This window comes from Pleurodeles waltl, chromosome 5, assembly GCF_031143425.1.
Source record: "Pleurodeles waltl isolate 20211129_DDA chromosome 5, aPleWal1.hap1.20221129, whole genome shotgun sequence".
Taxonomy (NCBI): domain Eukaryota; kingdom Metazoa; phylum Chordata; class Amphibia; order Caudata; family Salamandridae; genus Pleurodeles; species Pleurodeles waltl.
Genome location: NC_090444.1, coordinates 956,824,798 through 956,844,243, shown reverse-complemented (window position 1 = coordinate 956,844,243; position 19,446 = coordinate 956,824,798). Strand labels below are relative to the sequence as shown.

Below are 19,446 nucleotides of genomic sequence, written 5' to 3'. Positions count from 1 at the left end.
CTCTGGCATGCCAGTATTCTGATGCAACGCCGCTCAAAGTATTTGGGGTTTCACATTTCCCTGCTCCCCGGTCTCACAGGACACCTCAACCTGACCGAGCTGGTCACCCACATGAAAAGTGAACTCCAGACCTAGTTACGGCTTCCACTGCACGTGATGGGCCGCATTGCCCTTTTCAAAATTATGATCTCCCTCTTATACATATTTCAGTATTTTCCACTCTTGATCACCCCGAGCTGGTTCCATGCACTGAACTCCACCCTCTGCTCTTTACTTTGGTTGGGCGGTCGCTCCCAGGTGGCTTTCCTCAATGGTTCGCAGCCTCCGTACAATGGTGGGCAAGGAATGGTGATCTTCGATGCTACTACCTGGCCTCCCAATTAATTGTTGTTAATGAATGTTTTAGCAGTGGGTGGGAACTTTCCTCCTTGGGGTTGATGGCAATCTGGACATGTTACATGTTGCCCCAATACATTGCAGCTTACCTGACGTCACTCATGTGATCTGCCTATGTTGGCGGTGTGTGTTGCGGTTACTAGGCTGGAATGGAAGGTTGAGGGGGACGGCCCCTCAGTTGAGCGGGCACTGGCTTCACCATTTGAAAGTCTTTCATAAATGGGAGACAATAGGCATCATGGTCCTTGGAGCAGGCTGGGCCGGGAAAACATATCCTGTCCTTACAAGACCTACAGGCTCGCTACAAGCTTAATCAATTACATAAATATCTGCAACTCCGCCATACAATCTTGGCTAATATTTCACCTGATACTGAGATACCAGAATTTAGTCCCCTACACACAAAACTGCTGATGGTCCGTCTTGGTGGTGGCGCTGTCTCCCAGATCTACCAGTCTCATTGGAAATGTCCTGCATGGTTTTGAAGAGCTCCAATGGGAGACATGAGTAGGTGAGTTTGATGAGATGGTTTGGAGGGAAGCTAGATTAGCCCTATGCACGTTGTCCATTTCCACTTGTTTCTGCCTGATTCAGCTCAATTATCTTCATACTATCTACTTGACTCCTATGCGCTGGCAAGATCTCTCATCCAGCATGTTTTTGTTTTTCTGAAGCACAGGGTGATTTTTACTATGTTGTCTGTGCCCGTCTTGTCCTCTCTCTATACTGGGTGCGTTGTGAATTCTTCAAGGTTCTGGAGAGAGAGCTTGATCTGACCCCCAGGGTGGCCTTGCTGTGTATGGTTGATGAAGTGGGTGGTTCACGGTCCGACCACGCATTTGTGGGTGTTGTCACATTGATTGCCAAAAGAGACATTGCCAGTGATGGACTTCCCCCAACGCCAGTCTTTGGCAGAATGGAGCGCAGGAGTAGACTGATGTGCCCAACTTGAGAAGTCCATTTACATTGCTCAAATAAATCTGACAAGATATTTGGGTGGTGGAGGGCATACTATGGACTGTGGTTCTAACGCACTATTGACTGGTCTCTAGGAATCTGATTGTAACTCTACTTTATTTGGTGGATCCACATTAAAGACTAATGAGAATTTTGTTACAAAAAATAGTAAATCTTTTCATTGTAAATTTATGTTAAGCTTCCTTTCAGCATGATACATCTGGGACGAAATGAGGTACCACTACCATGGCGACGTATGTTGCATTTGAGGTAGTCTAAGACCCCAGACACAGAGCCCTGTCAGCAAATCAGTGTCAACTAATGTGCAGATTCTTATACTTGAATTCTTTTTAGAGGACAGAGTTGAATTCACAAAATGGGAAGAATGGCAGGGTTGGTGAGGAATCTGCAGTTACAGTCCCTAACAGAAAGAGAATTACTGTAGGGAAGTAGCTTGTTCTTCTGATAGAGACTTCTAACCGCAGTCTCTTCACCTTCTGAACAGATACCAAAGCAAAATCTATTCAGAGGTGTGTCTGTGAATTGGCTCAAACCATAGAGTTCTGTAGGACCGAGTGAGCGAAATGCCCTCTCAGGGGACCAGGACATGCAGGTTGATGATCACTAGGCACCTGTACATACTTGTGTATCAATGCAAACATTTGAGAGAAATACAAGGTGAAAAGTCACATGAGGGGAAAAAAAGTGGGAAAAGGTGGATTGTAAATGGATGGCTTCTATAAAAGAAATGATGAAAGCTCTGTCTTGCAAAATTCACTGTTACCACAAATAGTAAGGTTATTCCATAAACCTATACATGTGGGAAAAGATAGGTTGAGTAAAACATTGTCAGAGGTCAGTATTTATCAGCAATTTTTTGTTGAAAATAAAACTCATGTAATAGTGAGCCATCTGACAAAGGCACGTGGTCCTTTCACTGAATTACAGCTTGATATTGCGGAAATGCCACCTCGTAATAATCAGAGGTACACCTTAGTAGTGGAGAGTAATTTTTAAAGCAGATGGAGGCATATTCGACAAGGAAATGTAATGCACTGACAGTTGAAAAATTATTGCTCAGGAGTTGATTTTTAGATATGGAATGCCATTAATGATCGAATTGGATTGTGTGGACTCGTCAGAAATGACTTTATGAAGATGAACTGTGATGCATGAGACATTGATCAAAAATATTACTGTAGTTTCCACCCAATATCATCAGGCACTGTTAAGGAACTGCATGGCTTCATTTTAAATAACTAGCGAACGTGTGCACATCTAATTTTGAAACGGACAGAAGTCCTCCATCTGATATTACAGTGTACAAGGTTTACTCCAAACAAAACGACTGGTCTAAGTCCACGTAAAACATTGATGGGTAGACCAATGTGGTTTCTTATTTCTCCATTCACAGCTCTGCTCAGTGTTACTGATGACTTGATTCTGGACTACTGCAAGGATTTGCTGATACAGTGCACTATATTTTTCAACAGGTGCAATTTGCCGCCACCCTGCATTGCAGAGACTTCTGACTGCTGCATTGGAACGGCCCTTATCAGGTAATCCTGGTAATGAACATGGATGTGAAGTGTAAAGGCATGCCTTCTTGGATTCACGACTCACACACTCAGAGTGAGGGTAGCAGAAAGTCTGTTCTCTCGGGTTAAGCCTGGAATAGTGGTGGAGCACTAGCTTCCACAGCCCAAGCTCCCGGGGTCCCAGCAGCATAGTATACACTGTGCACAGTTACACACAGCACACTGTCTAACCCTATGCAGGGTGGCTGGTCCCTGGCCTTAGAGATCCTGACTGGGTCGGGGAGGAGGGGGCCTCAATGTACTTTGCAGCCCCCTACTCCCCCTCATGTTTAGTTACGGCACTGGTCAGCAAGCCAGACTCAAAGCTTGATTATAGAAGGAAAGGTGACAGAAGAGGCAAGCAAAAACAATAGAAACCGAAATGAAAACCAAAGGTCAAAAGAAAGCAAAGACAACAGAAGTTTGAGTGGAAGTTCCGTTGCACAAAATCAAACTCAAACAACACAAGTTGAAACTGAAGGTGAGAGTTAGCAAAGAAGAGTGACGCAAAATAATTCTGCACTTGGTTGTTCAAAAGTAGATAAAGAAACTAGAGAATGTGCTACTGGAGAGCTTGAAGGGGCCACCGAAGAGATCTTAGAGGGAGGTACAACATGTCAATCAACGAGAAAGCAAAGGCCAAATAAGAAATATGCAGCTCCCGAGAAAGCATATTTGGGAAGAATTGAATCCGAATCAGACATTAACTTGAAAAGTCATCAATGTTTGTTTAAAGAGCCATAAGAGCCACCGTAATGTGAAAAAGGAGACTGAGATATCCTTAGATGCTGGATAACTTTTGAAAAATAGTTAACTATCGGAAAAACAAAAATGGATTTTTGAAGGACTGTTTTTGAATTTTTTGAAAGACTTTTTGAAAGACACTGGAAGAGAAAATGTCTACAAGGAGAAAGATTTGTATGGCTTCCAAAGAAGATTTTGTAATTTTCATTTCAGCTAATATTATTAGACTGGTTGCATTCATATTTCCTGCTATTGAGTATCTCGCAAGCACTACAAATGGGAATAGTACTAAACATAATGAATTAGATTCTAAAATTAATCAAAATGAATTAGACAATGCCTACATAGTATTGTTAAAGAATTATAGAGAGAACATGCACGTTACTGATTGTTATGTTTATACTCCTCTCGCTACTTCTATTTTTGGGGTGAATTACAATTTCAGGTGTCCTATGCTCTGTCCTGTACAGTATATTACTCAATAATAATCCATAAAAATATTTTAGAGGAAGTTAACAAATATCTTGATGTTACAATAGGTGAGTTGCCGGCTATTACAAATCTTGGAAGAAGTAAACTTATGTATGTTGCTATAAATTTTGTAGTACTAATATGAATTATACTAATGTGAAAAACATTTTTTCCAGGGACAGTTATGCACAAACTAACTGAAATGGGGTGTTGTATTACAGATTATAATAATTAAACCCATAATATTACACCTGCAAGCACTGGAGTGTTGAGATTTAATTCCAAAGAAGAAGCTGTGATTAAGAAGTCACATATACATTCTGGTCTTAAGTTTTGAAAAGAAGGGAAAGGACACATTCATAGCGTGTGATAAAGTCAAAGTAGAAAATAGTAAATGTACCTATACTTATGATGTAAATAGGCAATATTTTCTAGGTACTGGTCCTATGTTTTGAGGCATTTATCACAGATTTAACAAGACTGCTTATTTCACACCTCCAAGGACCTGCTTGTTATTTAGCATTAGTAGTTTGTAAAATTTATCATGGGAATAGTTTAAAAAGTGTGACAGAGTAGAATGAAGCTTGATAATATAGGGCAAACGATTCTGGATGTTTTTGATGTAACGATTCTTACCATAGGTATTGTTTTATAATTCTGTATATTGCTATATAATGACGTAAATATTACAAACCTGTCTGCTTTAAAAGAGCATTTAGCGACTAACCCTGCAGGTGCTGTAGCTTGTACTAATGAAGAGATGCTTGCAATCAGAAGTATGGCAATTCAGAATCAAATGGTTTTAGATCAATGTTTAGCAAAAGAGGTCAAGGTTTCTAAAGTAATTAAAACTTAATGCTGTACAAATGTAGCAAATAATTCTCAGAAGATTAGTAGTTACATTAAGAATTTGGCTAATACTGCTGAATGAGTTCACCTATTATCAGAACCTGGATGTGGTATCAGACTGATTCATAGTTAGGTGGCTAGGGTAAACAGGTATTATTAAAAGTGACTGTTGTATCACTTGGCATAGTAGTGTTGTTCGAGATAGGTGTTTACTAATATTTATGTTTTATAGAGTTTATTTTAGCATGTGTCTGAACATGAAGTGCATAAGCAAGAACAGTAAGACAAGAATCACCATGGAAGAAATTTAACTGGATCGGAGAAAAGCTAAAGAATCTGAAAGATTGAACATTTTAATTATGAAACGTGTGTAAAGGTGAGATGTGATGACAATGATATTGTGAGATTTTGATTGTGGTCATTTTCAATTATCAGAGGGAGAACTTGAAAAAGCTAATTAATAAATAAATGTATTGGATTTCACGGTAGCTGCTGACATTGCAGGCTTTTAAAACGTGAACCACAAAAATGCACAAGCGTTTCTTTCTCTGTAAAATAGAAAAAATATTGTGACTTAGTTTTCTTCTGCCCTATCTGTCAGTCTTCTGTATTCTTTTCTTCGCTAACGAGGCAATGTTTTCAAGTGCAATGCCTGCAACATTCTTTACTAAAACTAAATGTTTTCCTTGTCAATTTATGTGAGACTTCCTTTCAGCAGGGTACATGCAGAAATAATGATGTGCAAAGAAATGAATTAATGCAATGTATTTTAAAGTTATTTTGAATTTCGTGAAAAGATTACATAAATAATGAATTCCTGCAAAATATGATAGTGTAATTGTATTCTAACGATACAAGAGTCCAGAGGAAAGCAAGAGAAAATGTTCTTTTTGTGTAACATCTTCGATTCTGTCAGCATTCAGCATATTATGTATTTAAAATAGTCTCAAAATAGTTCTGTTTAACAAGAATTGCTCAGAAATATAATTCTCAGTTTGCTCATTTAGCTATTTTTGCTTCCTAGCTCTTTCCTTCCATTTTCATTTTTGAAGCTCATAGGCTCAATTTCAACTGGCAGATTCACTTTAACATACTTGGCTGGTTTGACTTATTTTTAGCACATTTAAAGTAATGGTTGATATGCACACATTTTTACAGGCTCTCTGGGCTCACTTATTTTGTAGTGCTGAACTCTGTGGTTAGATTAAAGAATCTGCTATTTGATATGGACTATTTTTTGTTGGTTTCATCACTGCTGTAATGGCAATGACATTTACTGAATAGATAAAGCGAGGACCTATTCTGGAGTTCTTTGTGGCAGAGTTTCTGAACCCACTTTTCCTCTCACTGATCCTGCACATTGATAGAATAAAAGCATTGCCACCCTACCATGGATCTTCCTGTGGAATTTACTAACCCAAACAGCAAGGTCAATATGGGACTATCCTAACTAAAGACCTGTCCAACTTACATAAATAAACAGGCAATTTGTTAGCATTATGTTTGGATAATTCATTTAGAAGTGGATTGTTTTGCCCCTTTAATATTAATTTTGAAACTGATTAAAATAATACAAGTCAAAGAATTCAATAGAGGATGAATGGACTTGCATGTTATCACAGTCTTCAAGATCGCAAACATGAAATGGAGAACAAAGGACTGATTGAAGAAATCACATATTTTCTCAAGAATCTGTGGTTGTCAGAGGAACTAGTCGGAATGGGCCAAATTTAAAATCGTACTGCCAGGAAAAGGCCAAAACTTCAATCATGCCATTGGTTATATATTTACACCGGGAATAGCTGGTGTATTGTGGATTGGGGAGGGATTGCCTTGTTCCCTTGGTACACTGTTTCGGTCATTTATGGAATATTGGAGTAAATGGCTTTTTATTCGTATTCGTATGGATTAAGGGGGGAGCGCTTGATTTTTAGCGTTCACACAACTAAGATGGCGCCCGTGCTTTGCCGATCGGTTGCTTACAGACGTTAAGAGTGTTGCGGTCGTGCATTAACTTGCACGCGCCCCGGATGTTGGGCGTATTCAAGAAATGGCGGCTGATTAGAACGCTTATTGGGTCCTTGACTTCGGAGCCGGTAACTCTAGCTCCGTATAGTGCGCAGTTATTGCAATTCGAGCTTCAGGTAAGATTAGTTTGGCATATTATTACTGAATTCACAATATAGATGTTTCAATTTGGATTTTACAATTATTAGCTTAATAATGTTGACAAATCGTTGTAGGTGCCGATGATGCCTCTTTACTGCATATGCAGTTACACTTAGATGGTTACAAGCGGGTAGGTGGGTTTTTTACTTGCACCTTGGTGGAGCTTATGGGTTTCTGGGTTTTCCATTTGTGGTCTCCTTTATAAGTTTGTGGCATGGTTCTTTTACAGAGTAGCCTTTATGAATTGGTTACGTATTTTGCAATATTGCTGATTTTCGGATCTTTCCTTATTGAGGTATGATCTATTCTGATTCGGGTCACGGTATACACTTTTTGAGAGTTTGATTATACACCATGGGTTTGTCAGGGGTGTACACGGTTTTGGCAATAGCTTATCCATAAAGGAGTCACTATCTGATGTTATATGCACGTTTTTTTCCTGGGTTTTTCACTCTCACTTTTCACACTGGGTGGGGTCAATATATGGACTTTATGTAAATATTATGAAGATGTTAATAGATTTAATAAGGGGTCCTTGTATCTAATTTTGAATTGTGTTAAATCTTTATAGATTGTCACTTGCATTTGTGTCTTGTGAGACGTCTATTCACATTAACCTTGTAAGATATATATATTGTTTTTTTGTGATTTTCTGTTCGAATATATACATGTTTTGTGTTTGTTATTTCTTATAGCCTTGAAAAAGTCAAGGGGAGTATTCCATCCCATGACGAAACACGTGTTGGCTGTTTTTTGTATTTTTCTGAATGATGGAGTCTTCAAGCTGTCTTGCGTCACATTAAAAGATGAAGTGTTCACGCCATACAGATCTCACTGGATCTCTGTTCATTTGCATATACAAAGTGTACTTATAATCATTGACATATACTGTGCAATATTGAATTTCTTGGATTTATAATTATATTTGAGTGCCTAGGTCTTTGTTATTATGATAGGTCCGCATAATAGCTGCAAAACTCTTGATTAATTGCAGCCTGGCCATAGATTGCAGGACCTGAGGGTGTACACAATTTGACTATGACTGACCCTCACCGGGTTCACGAGCAATGCCAAGAGGGAGCTTGAGCGATCACCCTCTGAGTGTGCACATGCTATATAAGTTGTGTAGTCAGTGCTGCGCAGCCTCTCAACCTCTAACGCTACTCTCTCTTGGGCTTCGATGACTAACATCTGGAGGTCTATCTCCTCTGGGTACCTCTGCTCTAGTATTCGCTGCACTTCTGCTCTGCTTTCATTATGTCATGGAGTAATGTATGACAGACACCCTTAGCCGCTGAAATGCATCATCCTCTAATCAGTGCCTTAAAAGCATCCCACTCCAAAAGTCTAGAGTCTGTAGATCCCTCATTCACTTCAAAGTAAACTGCTATGTCTGAACCAATGGTGTCATTAGAAGCCTGAACTTCCAGGAAGGCCGGCTGTAGCCGCCACATGGGCTCCGGAGACGTGACCATTTAAGTCCTAACAGTAAGGGATTATGGTCTAAAATCATTTTTGTCAGGTATTCGGTCAGCTGTGGCAACTCTCTTATGGCTGGGGAGAACAGGAAGGTATCTAGTTGCACATGTAAGTCATGTATTGGAGAGAAAAAGTAGTAATCCCTGTCCTTTGGGTGATGGGCCTGCCAAGAATTGACTAGACCCCATTTCTTTTGCCAGGCCCGGAACACTCCAGCGACTTGAACAGTCGGGGAGTTCTGTAGTGGGGGTGCGAGCTATCTAATGGTGTGTCAAATACAGTTAAAATCTCCACCCAGCAGGACAGATCCCATGAAGTGTGTGGACAGGCTTTCTGAAAAGGACATCAGGAACCCTGATTGGTCAGTATTAGGGCCATAAGTGCTCCCGCTCACTATCTCCTGCCAGTTTAACCTCCCAATGAATATGACCTAATGCCACAAGGGGTCTATGGAAGTGGTATGCTGGTAAGGCACCCCAAGTTTGATCCATATAAGGGTCCCCCGCACATGAGCGGAGTAAAGAGACCTGACCTCTCCATCTGTGGCGTCCAAGTTGGTCTCCTGCAACAGAGCTATATGGATCCCTCTTTCATTGAGATGTGAGAATACTTTATGGCAATTGACCATTGAGTGCATCCCGCTGATGTTCCATGTTAGTACCTTAAAATCCAGTGTGGTAGCCAGCGGGAATGTAATGTGTGGTATGCTGGTAGCTGCAGGGTTACTAGTCCCATCTCTAGGGGCATCCCCTTCACAGCAAGTATAGTGTGTGGCAGGCGCAGGCCTCTCCCTCCCCCCCCCCAGACAAGTACCAGTGGCTGGGGAACGCTGCTCATCTGGGACTCTGGCCGCAGCCACATGGTGATCTAAAATGGCAGCTGGGTGAGTCCCAGCCCCCCCCAGACAAGTACCAGTGGCTGGGGAACGCTGCTCATCTGGGACTCTGGCCGCAGCCACATGGTGATCTAAAATGGCAGCTGGGTGAGTCCCAGCACCACAGATGAATAGACGTGCCGGTGAGGTGACACACCCTGGGATACTCTCTTGACACCAGGGGCCCTGAACGGATGTGGGACCGAATGCAGTGATGGTGGGGCGCCCTAACTCTGGATCTCAAGGAGCTGGGCCGCAGCCTCGGCACCCGGCCCAGAAGCAACAAGGAGTATCAAGCAACAGGCGATAACCTCACACTGCCAACACACACACCTGGGACTCCAGACCATACCCCAGAGCCTCCCAACCTAGCGACCAGTGCATGGAGGCCTGAGAGACCATAAGAGCATAAATATTACGCAGAGGAGGGGCGCACCCTGAAAGGTGAGACTGCTTCTCCTGCGCAGGTACTTGGATCAGCACTGGGGCCCAAAGCAGACAGAGAGCAGATCACATGGCCCCAAAGGAGTCGGGCAGCGACCTAGATGGCTAAACCAGTGGCGTTATAGCGCCCTGATCAGCAGACTGTTGGCGCTGAGCATGCTATGAAGGGGCGCACACTGGGGCACAGGTGGTTCCGTGGTGGGTAACATAACTTGTAGAGTGGCGTGCACTGACCACCAAACAGATCGGTCTGTTCCCTTGAAACGAGGAGGATATGGCGATGTCAGAGGTGAGGAGAGGGAGAGCCAGATTGCACCTGATGTGTGCTGACTGTTGGAGACGTGATGACCACAGATCTTAGTCATTAAGCCCATCTACCCCTTGGCAGACTGGGAGTGGACTCTACCACAAGCTAATTGTATGGCATCAGCTGCGCGGTCATGCTAAACCATAACAATCACTGCCAAAGCCTATAGATCTCACCTATGCAAGAGCTATTGGCTTTGCCAATGTTTTAGCCATGTTGTACAACAGCGCAGCAGCTGTCAGCATGGCTAAAAGTTAGTGCTGTAATGAAGAGTAGCATTGAGCAGAGTGGGGTGTTATGGAGTGGTGTCGAGATACATCGAGTGGTGTAGAGTACAGCTGAGCAGCTTAGAGTGGAGTGTCATGGAGTGACATTGTACTGTGGAGGGAGTAGAGTATTGCAGATTGGAAGGGCGTAAAGTGGAGTAGATTGCCGTAGAGCTGAGTGGAGTGGCATAGAGTGTTGTGGAGAGGTTTAGTGTAGAGGGTGTAGAGTGTTGAAGAGTGGTATGGTGGGGAGAAGAGTAGATTGTTGTAGATTTGAGTGTCAGAGTGGAGTAGCGTAAAAGAGTAGAACAGCATAAACTGGCATTGAGTTGAGTAGTAAAGTTGTGTGTGGCATAGTAGTGTGTCGTAGAATACAGTGGAGTAACATGGTACATAGTAGCATACAGGATGTTGCGTGGAGTAGTGCTGTAGAGTGGAGTGTTGTGGAGTGGCATAGAGTAGAGTAAAGTGGAGTAGAGTTAATGGAGTAGAGGGTCAGAGTGGAGTGTTGCAGAATGGAGTAGAGTAACAGAGTGAAGAGGCATAAAACACAGTGGTCCAGAGTAGATTGGCAGAGTGCAGTAGCGTAGAGTGCATTGCTTTTGAGTAAAGTGGTATAGAGTGCATTGGCAAAAAAGTGCATTGGTGCAGAGTAGAGTGGTGCAGTGTAGACTGCAGTGGCATAGAGTGCAACGGCATAGAGTGCAACGGCACAGGGTGGAGTAGAGTGGTGAGTGCAGTTGTGTAGAATAGATTGTTTCAGAGTAGAGTGAAGTGGTGCAGAGTAAAGTGGAGTGGTGCAGGTTAAAGTGCAGAGGTGGTGTGTAGAGTGTCAAAGTGCGGAGGTGAAGTGTAGAGTGGCATAGAGTGCAGTGACAGAGTCATGTAGAGTGAAGTGCAGTGGTGTAGAGTAGTGTGGTGTAGAGTGCACCACTAATCTCTGCACCAATGCAGAGTAGTGTGCAGAGGGATAAAGTGCAGTGGAGCAGAGCAGCATATATTTCAGTGGCAGAGAGTACAGTCTTGCAAAGTACAGTGTCTTAGAGAGCTTTGGCATATACTGCAATGGTGTAGTGTGTTTCAGAGTAGAGCGCTGTAGAGAGCAGTGGTGTACAGTACAGTGGTGCAGAGTAGAATAGAGTGGCATAGAGTGCAATGGTGTATAGTGGCATAGCGTGCCGTGGCGGAGAGTGCAGTCGTGCAAAGAAGAGTGTCTGACTGCAGTGATGCAAACTGCAGTGGCATAGACTGGAGTATAGTACAATGTTTCAGAGTGGAGTGCTATAGAGGGAAGTGGAATACAGTACACTGGTGCAGGGTAGAACAGAGTGGCATAGAGTGCAGTGACGTAGAGCGCAACTGTTTACAGTGATTTAGCTTACAGTGATGTAAACCTGTTGCATAGAGTACAGCTGCATAGAGAAGTGATTCAGAGTAGTTGGCATAGAGTGCATTGGTGTTGGGTAAAGTGGTGCAGGGTGCATTGGGTAGAAGGCAGTGAATAGAGCACAGTGGCATAGAGTAGTGTAGAGTGACAGCATACAGTGGAGTGGCACAGAGTTCAGTAGTGTCGAGTAGATCATTTCAGAGTAGAGTGAAGTGGCGTAGAATGGAGTGGTGCAGGGTGGAGTGGTGTAGAGTACACTGGCACAGAGTGAAGTGGTGTGGGCTAGACTAGAGTGATGTAGAGTGCAGTGCCGAAGAGTGCAGGGGTGGATAGTAAAATAGAGTACATTGGCATAGAGTACAGAGGTGGAGAGTGAAGTGGCAAAGAGCGTAGTGGCATAAAGTTGTGTAGAGTACAGTGGTGCAGTGGCACAGAGTGCAGTGGTGCAGAGTAGAGTGGAGAAGAGTGCAGTGTTGCAGACTATAGCATTGTAGAGTGTCAGAGTGCAGTGGTGTAGAGTGGCATCAAGCGTAGTGGCATTGAGTGCAATAGTACAGAGTGAAATACAGTAGCAAAGAGTGCAGTGGCATAGAGTGCAGTACCATACATAGCAATGTTGCAGAGTAGATTAGAGTGGACTGTGTAGAGTGGAGCGGTGCAGGGTAGACTGCAGTGGCGTAGAGTGCAGAGCAGTGTAGCATACAGTTGAGTGGCAGAGTGCAGTGTTGCAGAGTAGACTGTTGTAAAGTGCAGTGGTGTAGACTGGAGTGGCTTAGTGTGCACTGGCGTAGAGTGGCTAAAAAGTGAGAGTACAGTGGTGCAGAGTAGAACAGAGTGGCAGAGTGCAGTGGTCCAGAGGAGATTGGCATACAGTGCAGTGGCACAGAGTACATTGTTTTTGAGTAAAGTGGTGACGTGCGTTAGTATAGAGTGTAGTGGTTAGAGTAGAGTGCAATGATAGAGTAGAGTGGTACAGGGTAGAGTGGCAGTGTGTGAAGTGGTGCAACAGATTGCAGTGGCGTTGAGTGGCACAGAGTACACTCTCCGAGTAGAGTTAAGTGTTCTAAAGTGGAATGGTGCACAGTAGATTGTCGTGCTGCACGGTAGTGTGTGGTATCAGACTGTAGTGGTGTAGAGTGGCTTGAATGTCAGAGTACACTAGCATAGCGTGGAGTGGTACAGAGTAGAGTGCATTGTTGTAGAGTGCCGTGGCAGAGAGTGAAGGGTTGCAGAGTGAAGTAGCATACAGTGGCCAAAGGCAAGCCCATCTGCTCCCGAACAAAGCTCAGCGCCAAGACCCCTGGATATGCAACCTGGCACTTGTACTCCACCGATAAGATCAAGAACCTCAGGCCAAAGACTCGGAACTCCCAACTACAGCATCGCCTCGCCCCAACAAAAGGCCCTCTTCTCCTGCCACAAATGCTATTTCTCCTGCAATGTGGGAACCACTGCAATCTCCATCCAGCAGACGCCCAGCCACAAACTTCAACTCCATTGCATGCTACTCAACGTCAGACCCCTCTGCAAGCACGCCTTAGAATTTTGGGACACCATCAACACCCTCGCACCCGACATAATGATCATCACTGAAACCTGGCTCACCCCTCATTTTTGCACCTGACATAGCAACTGCCACACCCCATGGATACAAGCTGATAAACCGCAATGCCCCAAGAGACACGACAGAGGCATCGCCATCAACCACAAGGACTCCCTCCACTGCACCACCTCAGACGACAACACTACACTGATCATGGAACACCTCAACCTCCAGATCAAACCCAATGCCAAAACCACCATCAGAGGAACCCTTGCCTCGCAGCAGCTTCTGCAACTTCATTGCCACACTGGAAATCGACTCCAACTACTACATCTTCCTGGAGGACCTGGACATCCACATAGAAGACCTGGATGACACCAATTCCGCCTCACTCCTCGATAACATGAGCATCATCCACTTCTCTTAGCTGTCCCCGCCTCCACGCACAGCACTGGACATACACTATACCCCATATTCACCTCCAACAACATAGCCAAGTTCTCCCATCCCTCTGAGATAACTTGGACTGACCACAATATCCTCCGCTTCACCATCGAGGGATGTCCTGGAGCCTCGTTGAGACCCTCCCACCCTCCCCCGCCACAACTGAAGCAATGTCACTAAACTCCCTAGATCACTGCGCTCAAAGAAGCCAGACCCGTCCCTGCAGACACCCTCGTACGCTCGTGCAAAACTTCTCCAACTGGATCTCCTCAGCTGCCGACATGATTGCGCTGCTGAAGAGAATCACCATCAGCAAGCCCACCAAGCAATCCAAATGGCTACCCCAGAACTTCTGACCTTCAAACGACACTGCAGAAGACTAGACACACTGGCACTCCAACAAGACCACCACCAACCTCGACTCCTTCGGGACTGCCCTCAAAAGATACCACCACCAACTCAGAGAGCCAATAACTGAAGCACTCACCACCTGCATTGAGGCAAGCACCAGCCACACCAGAGAACTCTTTAGCATCGTCAGAGAATTCTCCTGCCCCTTTGCCATAGAAAACGCAATCCACCCCTCCCAAGCCCTCTGCGACATGCTATCGGATTACTTCTACCACAAGGAGTAACAACGGCGCTCATCCTCCTCGACTTATCGGCAGCCTTCAACAGTGTCTCACACTAAACTCTCATCACCAGACTTCACAGCATTGGCATTCAAATCAATGCACTAACTGGATCGCCTCCATCTCCAGCTGAACACCTCCCTCCCGTCTCTGCACTCAAAGACATCATCAATGGTGGTCCCCAAGGCTCCTCCATCAGCCCTACCCTCTTCAATATCTACATGACTACATTGGGAGACATTACACGCACCCACAGACTACATCGTTTTCTACGTTGACAACACCCTGCTCATCCTCTTCCTCTCAGACGGTACCGCCAACACACAAACCAACTTCCAAAACACTATGGTTGACATCGCCACCTCGATGAGGACCAACTGCCTCAAGCTTAATTCAGACAAAACAGAGATCCTCATCTTTGGGAACAAGCCCCCCCTGGGATGACACGTGGTGGCCCGCTGCCCTCGGTCACCCACCCACAGCAACCAACCACAGACGCATCCTAGCGACTATCCTACACACCCAACTGATCATGAAGCAACAGATCAACAACGTCTTCTGCCTGCTTCCACATCCTCTGCATTCTCCGCAAGATCTTCCAATGGATCCCCATCTTTATCAGGACGACAGTCAATCAGGCCCTCATCTCCAGCGGACTCGACTACGGCTATGTGCTCTATGCCGGAACCACTGAGCAGCTCATTAACTGCCTCCAGACCATCCAGAAAGCAGCAGCAAGACTCGTCCTCAAACTCCGCAGAAGAACCAGCATCACCCCGCACCTAAGGGCCCTCCCCCAGCAAAGATACCTCTTCAAGCTCCTCACACACATACAAGGCCCTCCACAACGCCAGACCCGCCTACATAAATAGCCACCTTCCTTTCCACCAGACACCTCCGCTCAACCTCCCTTGCCTAGGCCCACGTTCCCAGCATCTGCCATGAACATTACGGAGATTGCTCCTTCTCCCACCTCCCACCTCCCACCTCCCCTTCTCTGAAGGATTTCAGAAAGCAGCTCAAAACTTGTCTCTCCAACCACCAGCTACAGCCTAATGAGGTCCACAGCATCCCCCATCATCTGGAGACCCCCCCGGGGGTGAGAAGCTCACGCTATATAAGTCAACATTGGTTGATTAGAGTGCAGTAACAGTGTGTGGTGCAGATAAGAATGTAGCGGCGTGGAGTTAAGTGGAGTATGCATGGTGTGGTAGCGCACTGCCATTACAGGCAAAAAAAAACACATCTTCAATTGACATGCCCATTACATTTGCACAGACATACAGTTTTACTGATAAAAGTATACAACACACAAACAATGTGTGGGAATGTTATCACCTAGTGTATTGATTTGTTTTGAAGGTATAAAAATATCTGCTTATGCCACACTTCATAATTACCTACAGTAGCCAGCATGGCTGTCACATAAATCCTCTCACTTTAAAGTGAGAGGGAAAAAAAGTAAACACCAAGCTCCCCCAGAAGTTGGAGCCTGACATTTAACCTCTATCTTTGAATGCACAGCTAATGTGACAAGATAAGAAAACGATTTTAAACCTTGTTTACAGAAAGGGAGCACTTGGAAGGATACTGTAAATAAGGTCTGGGCAACAGAACTCATGCTGAACAGCCTATAACAAATTAAGCCAGTAAACAGAAAGCAAGAAAATGGGAGTTACAAACCAAAAAGCCAGTGGTAAGCAACGGACGTCATGCATTCCCAGGGAAGCTTTCTGAATGTCCCCAAGATGATGTTAGCAGGCTTGGATCCAAAAAAGGCTAGGAAAGTTCATTACCTAACTTGGTAAGATGAAGTTACTATAATAAAAAAATTGAATTTTTTTCATAGACGAAAGAAATAACATAATTGGGACATACATTTATATTGTCCTGAAATTTTCAAAGGGCTGGGGTCTTCATGGCCTCAGCCATGTTGCTGACGTAGTAAAACCCCCCACCTTCTGTCAATCAGATTGCAACGTCAAAGTGGAAATAAGGAACGGTCTGATTCACAGGCATAATATGCAAATCACCAATGCAGTGTTTAGACTTACTGGCTAATTAGGGTACAACAAAGGTCTGGCAGTCTGCCATGGTCTCCAATGCAAGTGATTTTTATGAGTCTGCTGTAACCCACATTTGAAAACATCCAACTAGAATAGGAGGTAGTGAATGTCAGTTCACAATATTCTGATCCTAGGCCATGAAGGCCAAATTGATGTGGCATAGAAGACATCTAGACCCACCACTGGATGAGGTACTGAATATTCAGCGGTGGATGGGTAAATGCAGAAAGATTATCATACTGACTTACTTAGTATAGTAAGATGAATGAATCCCCTGATTTGGAAAGGCATCAGGCACACAATATAGATTTGATGTGGCACTCCGCATGATTTATTCAATTCTGGCAATATCTGAATGTCTGACATAATGTAGTGGGAATGGAGGTTTCAATGAGGATCTTCTGGTATCGCCATTATGGGAAAGCCCCACTTACACACTACTCTAAAGTGTACACAAGCCCAGGAATACACCATAAATGAACCAAATGCGTGGGACGGGAAATGAGAACTTGGATGCTGATTGTTATTCTGATTAATTGTTAACCATCATGACCTGTATTCGCTTTACATTCATAATATTTTTTATTTGCAGATCATATTTAGATTGAGTATGCATCTTTGAAAAAAACAATAAAGAGAAATTTACAAAGCTTAGACAACTGAGAGTCAACCAAAAGGGAGACCAGTGGAGCCACAAACTAGTGCTCTTAAAGCACAATTAATGATCAACAGTCCCTGGTAGAACCCATACTGATGTTGCTTCTAACTGGTCCTCAGCGTTTACAAGTTGAACTATATGACCAAAAATAAATTGACTTTCTTCTACACCAATGCTACATGCTGGTGGCTTAGACACAGACTTTTTTCCATTCATCAAAAAACCTAAGAGACCAAAAATACATTCACTTTCTTCTACAGCAATGCTACATGCTGGTGGCTTAGACACAGACTTTTTTCCATTCATCAAAAAACCTAAGAGACCACTTCCCAAGACCTCTTTCATTCAGCTCTCATTCAAGAGTATGTGTGAAGGCAATGGAACAAGGCTTATTGCTGCAGGAGCAGAGTATGAAATCTAGAACAGCGAAGCACAACAATACAAATAGTGGTTAGGAAGAACTTCTAGACTTCAAATTTGGAGGCTGAACTTATGGAACCTAAACTAACCAGAAACAAAACACTGATGTGTTTAGTGTGCCAAACATTGTGTCCTATTCTGCTGTTTTATTGTATCTTCGCGTCATAATCTACTGAGTACCAAGTACAGGATGCCCTGTAAACCTACAGGACATGGGGAGATATGTCTATATGTAAATAGATGATATATGGGATTGTAAATGGGATGACATATCTACATGTAAATGAGATGATGCATGTTAGTTCTTCCTTTGGAAGAACAGATTACAGGAATGGGTCAGAAGCAGGAGCAGACAGAGCAGATGCAAATTACCCCCAATGGATTGGGAGTCATGAAATTGAGCAGACCCTCACACACTTCTATTTGCACAGAATTCGGTACAGAAATGTGTGCTTTTACGACACTTTCCCCACGCATGTACACAAATGTGGATATTCAAAGGTGACGATTTATAATATATTCTGTTAAAAACAAAATATAGCAAATATAATAGAAATACACGCTTTCTCAAACGTAATTCACCACTGTGATTACCTCCATCAACATAGACATATGTTATGAATTCTAAAACATAGGAACAGTGATTAATTCACGGCAAAATCGGATTCACTACTATCATCCACTTCTCCCCAGCAAGAACTCAAAACCTACTCGGCACTCTCATCCATTTGACGGATTTTTCAGTGAAGAAAAAGAAATGGTGATAAGCTGAATACATGAAGTGAAGAAATATGTTTAATACATACCTCATCGGAATCCATTAATACTGGAATAACTCTGAAACAAAGAAAATGCAGATTAAGTTTTAAATCACAATCCAAACAATAATTTTGGAAAAATGACCCATCAAAATAACTCTGGCATTTTCAGTCTATGGTTCCTTCATAACTACAAAAGTCTAAGCAATGTAAATAAGTAACCAATAAATCAGGAAACTGCATCAGCTTCATTAAGGGCATGAAACCAGGGTAACACGACATCCTATGTTGACCGAATGCCCCATCCTGCCCTTATCATCGAACATTCAGATCAGTTGCTACTCATGCAATTGGACCTATTAACAGAGTACTGGAATTTCCACAAGATCCTTTGTCGAGTTGTCTGCAACCCAGCTATTTAAGGGGCTCATATTAGAATGAGTCAGTCAATTCTAATAAACCGAGAGCAAAGGACAGACAAGACCATGCACCAGAGCAATACTTGCAAGTATATTCATAGGCTCAAAGCAACCTGGGTGATTGCCATACAGATCATCTGTGTAAAGAGACTGGTTTGTGGGGAAACTGTAGATCCTACAGTAACTCTCATGGGGCACAAACTTCTCCACTCAAAGGGAAACTTCAGCAATGGCATCTGCACGCTGGTAAATGATTAAAGCATAAGAAGCATTTTTTATCAGCAGTACTCTCACCTTAAGATAGAAATTAATGTGCTTCTGTTACGGTCGATGAAAAAAAATCACAGCTCTTTTTACATCTGATCTATGAAGGGGGTTTCAAGGGTTCTCACTAGATAAAGTGTGACTTGGGGTTAAATTAAGTATAAACAAGCATTTGTAATGTATTAGGTCTCCCATTTGCTTGAGTTAGAGCTATTGGTTTTGCAAATGTATAACTAGACTTTTCTTGACACATTAATTGGTCAACCATGCAACATAATTTGGTCCTCTTTGCCACATAAGTCCAACGGCGCTGCCTATAACT

The 19,446-nt window shown here is 43.4% G+C and overlaps 1 protein-coding gene across 2 annotated transcripts in view; it reads right to left on the bottom strand.

Annotated features, from left to right (window-relative positions):
* The window catches only part of TMEM87B (transmembrane protein 87B), a 254,806-nt gene that overhangs the window by 10,930 nt on the left and 224,430 nt on the right, over positions 1 to 19,446 (bottom strand). For both annotated transcript variants that reach the window (XM_069235077.1, XM_069235078.1), the window contains exon 19: positions 18,490 to 18,520. In XM_069235077.1, coding sequence (XP_069091178.1) covers positions 18,490 to 18,520 — 31 coding nt within the window. The remainder of the gene's footprint in view (positions 1 to 18,489; positions 18,521 to 19,446) is intronic.